Source organism: Notothenia coriiceps, unplaced genomic scaffold (assembly GCF_000735185.1).
Source record: "Notothenia coriiceps isolate Sejong01 unplaced genomic scaffold, NC01 NC01_scaffold00011190, whole genome shotgun sequence".
Classification (NCBI taxonomy): Eukaryota; Metazoa; Chordata; class Actinopteri; order Perciformes; family Nototheniidae; genus Notothenia; species Notothenia coriiceps.
Genome location: NW_011343891.1, coordinates 179,240 through 185,239, shown reverse-complemented (window position 1 = coordinate 185,239; position 6,000 = coordinate 179,240). Strand labels below are relative to the sequence as shown.

At 38.4% G+C, this 6,000-nt stretch overlaps 1 protein-coding gene across 5 annotated transcripts in view; it reads right to left on the bottom strand.

Moving 5' to 3' along the window:
• Positions 1-6,000, bottom strand: part of LOC104946575 (discs large homolog 1-like protein) — a 71,328-nt gene that overhangs the window by 26,745 nt on the left and 38,583 nt on the right. For all 5 annotated transcript variants that reach the window (XM_010772436.1, XM_010772437.1, XM_010772438.1 and 2 more), the window contains 2 exons: positions 5,245-5,401; positions 4,294-4,396 (listed from right to left, as the gene is read on the bottom strand). In XM_010772436.1, coding sequence (XP_010770738.1) covers positions 4,294-4,396; positions 5,245-5,401 — 260 coding nt within the window. The remainder of the gene's footprint in view (positions 1-4,293; positions 4,397-5,244; positions 5,402-6,000) is intronic.

Here is a 6,000-nt window from a genome sequence, read left to right as displayed (position 1 = left end):
GTGTGTGTGTGTGTGTGTGTGTGTGTGTGTGTGTGTGTGTGTGTGTGTGTGTGTGTGTCTGTGTGTGTACAGTATCTGTGTGACAGTGTGTGTGATGGTTGTGGTGTGTAATCCTGGTGACTAATACTGCTGTCAACCTCCAGGCCTCACTAGTCCCACTTCAGGAAACGTAAGCTCATAAGGAGATCCTGTTTAAAAGGTAAATTCTGAGACATTTGGGACTTTTTAAAGACACACCCAGAGATGTTTCTGATCAGCTGCAGTGGATACCTGAAAAGGGAATTGAAGTGGTGCACTTGAGATACAAGGGAAACTGAGACGGATTCATTTAGGACTTTTTGGGAAGAAATGATATAATAATAACTTATATTTAACACGTCATTTTGTTACAGAACTCTCTCTCTGGCTGTATGCTATCGAACACAAGTATGTTGCAGCTTCTCTAGCTCTGATATGACTAGGGGCTTATGGTGGCTTAGTTAGCAATCTTTACACAGATATTGCTGTTTAACTAACATTTCATTATCTTATTGGGGCTGAAGACAACCAATGGAATACATCTGGTGAAAGTGGATATATATAAGTGTGTTGTTTTTGCTGTATGAATAATTATAAATGAGTTCTGTGATGTTCTTTATTGTCTTCCTCTCTAAATAACTTCATGAACCATGTTTGAACATGTGGTTTGAATAATTGATGATATACATTAAATGTATGTTATTTTAATTTGAGGGTAAAGTTTCTAACACCTTGTTCTCCACATTGCAGGTTTAGAGGGAGTGTGTGAAGCGTAATATTTATGTCGTCATTTTTCTTGAATACTTTTCAATGAGGTGGCTTTAATGTTATGAAAGCTTTTCATAAACAGGGTGACACTGACAGTGACAATGATTTTCTCCACGCTCACCCCCTAAATACTGCTCACATCATCATCTTCACTCATTCGCCGAGTGCACAGTAATGAGAAGAGCAAGATGTGTTAAATGTATTGCTCTTAATAGTGATAGGGGTCAACTACTAAGTAACGGAGATATCTCAGAAAAAAAGTATATTCTTCACAAATGCCTGATGATTAATTAGCTAGAACATTCAATCTGTGTGCTCATATATTGCTACTAATTCCCCACAATGCAACGTTTATTCTGTCCCTACAGATGGAGATTTTGGGAGAGAATCAGTGAAGCAGCGAGGGTGCATGGGATTTTTTGGAGAAACACATTTAGAAGCCACAGGTCTGGCATACAACATTGGAAGTAAGCGATGCTAATGCAGCATGAAGACTTCTCACAGACCAACACTCTCCATCTGCTGTAGCTCAAATAAACACAGATCTATATACGCTGCCTCAGCTTAAATCAATCGTATCTTTGCCCAAGTTCGCACACACACACACACACACACACACACACACACACACACACACACACACAAACATACTCTTGCATACTCTTAGGATTACCTTTTTTAAAGGCCAGCATTCAATCGAAATCCTAAAATTACCTAAATTCTTGACAGTTAAGCCAAAAACCTTCCTCCTTAAAGCCGGGCTAACAGCAATGACACCAGCTGGACCACCTCTGATGCCCACTGTGTGTTGTCACTGTAAGATTCCCAATATAACACCAAGCTATGCCAGAAAGACAGAGCTGGACCAAGCCATATCAACAGACCATCCGACCACTATTAATCTTTGAAACCATTTTTGTTTTTAAATATTCTTGGCTGTGTCTTTGCATCAGAGTCAGAGTCACTTGTTCCTGCTGTCAATCAAAGCTAACTAGCGGCCGACCTTAGAGAAATCTAAACACTTTTCTAACGGAAATTCAATATCATTTTCCTTTTTTCATAAACTGTTTATCTGCTCTGTAAAATAAAAATGTCCTGTGCTTTCTTATGAGAAAAATAGGAAAGTAAAAGCAAGGAATTTATATATATTCAGATTTAGAGCTATAGCTGTCATCAATCAAACACAGATGTCCCTGTCAGCCAGCTGAGACAGCTGAACAAATACATCTGATATTTCCCCAAAGTAATATTTCCTATTTAAAAATCAACAACATATTTATTGAACGTGTTGAGTGGGAACATGTATGCCTGATGTGACTTAAGTTGCACGTGAAACTTTAAAGGGTTCTGGTCTTTAGGACATTTTAAGATCCAAGGGCACTGCCCATGGTGCTGATCCGAGTTAACTCTAGAGCAGACACCAACACTAACTCAAAGGAAATACACTGATGTTCTTCCTCTGTCTTTAAAATATCATTACAGAGAGTGTCCAAATAAGGTTTACAGATGTGTATCCATGTTGTCCTCCTCGTACTAAATTAAATTGCAATTTTTAAGGGTTTAACCTTTTCGTAGTCACGAGTGACAAAGGTACAGATTCATAGGGCAAAACACCGAAGTCACAATGAATGTGAAATGAACGTAATGCAGTTTTCTTAATATAGATATTATGATATAAACAAAATAAAGTGCAAATCGTTGATATATCTATTCAGATTAGCAAATAGATTTCTTGAACAGGTTCTAACTATTTAATGGAGCATTTTATAGTATTTTAATGATCGATAGTTTTATCTAGTTTAAAGCAGTTTGATTCATTAAATACAGAACATAAACTGCATTGAGGATCTTTTTTTCTTTCTCTATTAAAATAATTAGATTCACACATGATGCTTGTACGACCTTTTGGATTTTGTTGAGCATACATCGCTTTTTCAGCAGGATATATGGATCACTTCCCTACTGTATGCAGATTCCATCACATGTGCATACAGTAGCTGGTGGGAGCTTCATTATATTCTGACAGGGCCTTCCACATCCTAATGAATTTTGCCCCCCACCTTCATAAGTTAAACAACCTGCATCCACATTCGGACTGGGGAGATTTTCCTTACTATACATTAATGTTGACCCAAATTGGTCTGCATCCTCCCTGTGTGATATTCTGGCCTAAACTCCTCCTCGCATGTTTTCACTACAAATGTTCTAGCTCTACCTACTTGCACTAAATAACATGTTTTTCCTGGTGATGCTTTCCTCAAGGTACATTTTGCTGCCTCCTCTATTTTTAAAACTAGTGACTTAATGTACATATAATATATTGACAGCTGTTTTTTCATATACTGCAAATAATGACCTTTAAGAAAATACAAAAGATGAATCCAAACTGTTTTGTTGAGTGGCAAACATCTAGTTTTTAGAACATGTCATTATCTCACATTAAAGTACTTCACATTAGATTCATTTCATGAGTTAAATAGATATTTCCTCAGCCTTTTTAAAGGACCTGTGTCTTATACTCTGCAGCTCTTACCAATAACAACACCTCCCTGAAACACCTCTGACTCAATAAAACATGGCTGATGGCACAAAGGGACCAGGGGAACTGGTGCCATGTATCTGTGTGTGTGTGCGTTTGTCTATGTGTTATTATCACAGCATCCCATTTGCAGATCGGCAGTTATAACCTGGTATCCTAGGTTACGGCCTTCTCAATCACTCCCAGAAGACACACATCCAGGATAGTGCCCACTCTGTCTCTCGGTGTGTGTGTGTGTGTGTGTGTGTGTGTGTGTGTGTGTGTGTGTGTGTGTGTGTGTGTGTGTGTGTGTGTGTGTGTGTGTGTGTGTGTGTGTGTGTGTGTGTGGACTGGTGGGTATGTTGCACAAAAAGGTGAATTTCTTAAACTTCAGGATACAAAAGTAGGGAAAAAAGAATTTATATTGGTTTCTATTCATCAGCTATATATATTATTAAGTAAATAAATACATACAACCTTGTTTAATGATATGTATACAGACTTTAAATCTAAAATGGCATCTATGTTGTTCGATCTTCACCATAAGCAAAATGTACTGCAGTGTTAGCCACACCTAACAGTGATATTTCAGACGCCCAGATTACACCTGTTGGAGACAGTTTCTGTTTTGTGCAAACAGTCAAAAGATTATTGCCAGCTAGTGGCGACCTCTGGAAGCTGTAGTCAATTATGGGAATGCAATTGCTATTTCGCTTCAGCCCATCAGGAGAGACAGAAGTGAGCGTTTTGGAAATGAAGATCCAGACGAGACACATCTCCCAACCGTTCTATTTACACCTCGGGGTCATTTAAGTTTGCTAATCATTTTCTTCTGTCTATTTGATTAGATTACAGTTTTAAAGTAACTCAAAGGAAATGTGTATTTCTACGAGGTATCTTAAGCGTTTGGACAGCACGAACAGACAACTGTGCATCACTTCAGGAAAGAGATCACATGTGATTGAAGCCAATGTATTTTGTGTACTCACCCTCAGGTCTGTACTGCGCTACTATGGTAACGGTCTGTCCTGCGTTCTTCAGAGCTGCTGCTGCCTGCTCATGTGTTGCACTGGACAGGTCCACACCATTCACCTACACAAAGACACACACACACACACACACACACACACACACACACACACACACACACACACACACACACACACACACACACACACACACACACACACACACACACACACAATATTAGGGCCTTGGATCAATAGTAATTCATGTACACTGAGCAGAGCACACCATTAAGAACACTGTACAGCTTGATGCATCAATAACTCACATGAATGTGTAATGCGTGTGTACATTGTGAAAACATGCTTATTGCATTTAATCATTCCATGTCAATGATTTCATTATACGAAGTCATTCTGCAGGGATTATCACTGCCTCGACAATATGAAAACTGATACCTGTTAAAATCCCATTTAAAGAAAGTTAAAGCCATATTTCATTTAAGCGGAACAAAAAATACAAAAAAGCGGTAACACACATCCCCCAGCAGCCATTAGTAGACACTCACAATGTGTAGAAAACATTAAATATTGCTGGAATTGTCCTTAGATAGAAGAAACAATGAATGCATGGTAAATGTTAAATGTTAAAAGGAGTGCATTTATATAGAGCCTTTCTCCCTGACCAAGCACTTAAAAATGTCCATAAACACACACAGTCATACACCAATGGTGCCAAAGTTGCCATTAAATTCAAAATATTCAGCTTCAGCAAAAGTTACTTTGAGTTATGACTTCACATTAATACAAAAGAAAATGGAGGATCCAGAGGAAGATAACTTGACAGGATGACTCCAATGGTAACACTTTCTGACCTACACAGTAATAATGCTAGGATTGGATTTATTTATAATGGTTACAATGCTTGTGTTGTATATCTGTGTGTACTGTTGGTAATACGTGTTACCAACATACCGACAGGATGCGGTCTCCCTTTCGTAGCTCCCCACAGAGATCCGCTGGACCCCCGGCAAGGATGAAGGAGATGAAGATTCCCTCTCCATCCTCCCCTCCAACAATGTTAAAACCGAGACCTGTGGTCCCACGCTGGAGCACCACCCGCCTGGGTTCCCTGGGAGAAACACAAAATAGAGACACACACTTTGTTAGGGTAAGAGATGACGGTGTCCAACATGTGGGAACAAATGCGTTTAAATTTACACTTTTATAATCTGTTTTTTAAGCATGTTAATGTATAAAGACCTCAGTTAATAGTAAAGAAGCAATTACTGCCTTTTGCTGCTAAACTGACTTTTAGTTGTAACTGTTTGACAACATCCTAAGAAACAGTGAAAAGGAGAGGTGGATGATGACATGTTTAGGAAATAAATATAATAAAATCTAATATTGTATACTACATAACTACAAAGGAAAACATATTGAAACTATAACACATAGTTGCTTTAGTGTATTCTAATGTTTTCTAAATGTATAATATCTGGGATACTAGCCATTGTTTAATGCTACATGGTACACCTCAGTGAAAGTAGAGGGCATTTAAAATTGACATAATTCCCCAGGATGTCCAGCAGATGTCAGTAGCGCACTGTCTCTGTTTTGTTGCACCAGCACGATATTAACCATGTCTTAAACAGCCACACTTCTGGTTTCATAATGTCTATGTATTGTTTGATTTCATGTCATCCTTACTTTTCACAAACAATCATCATG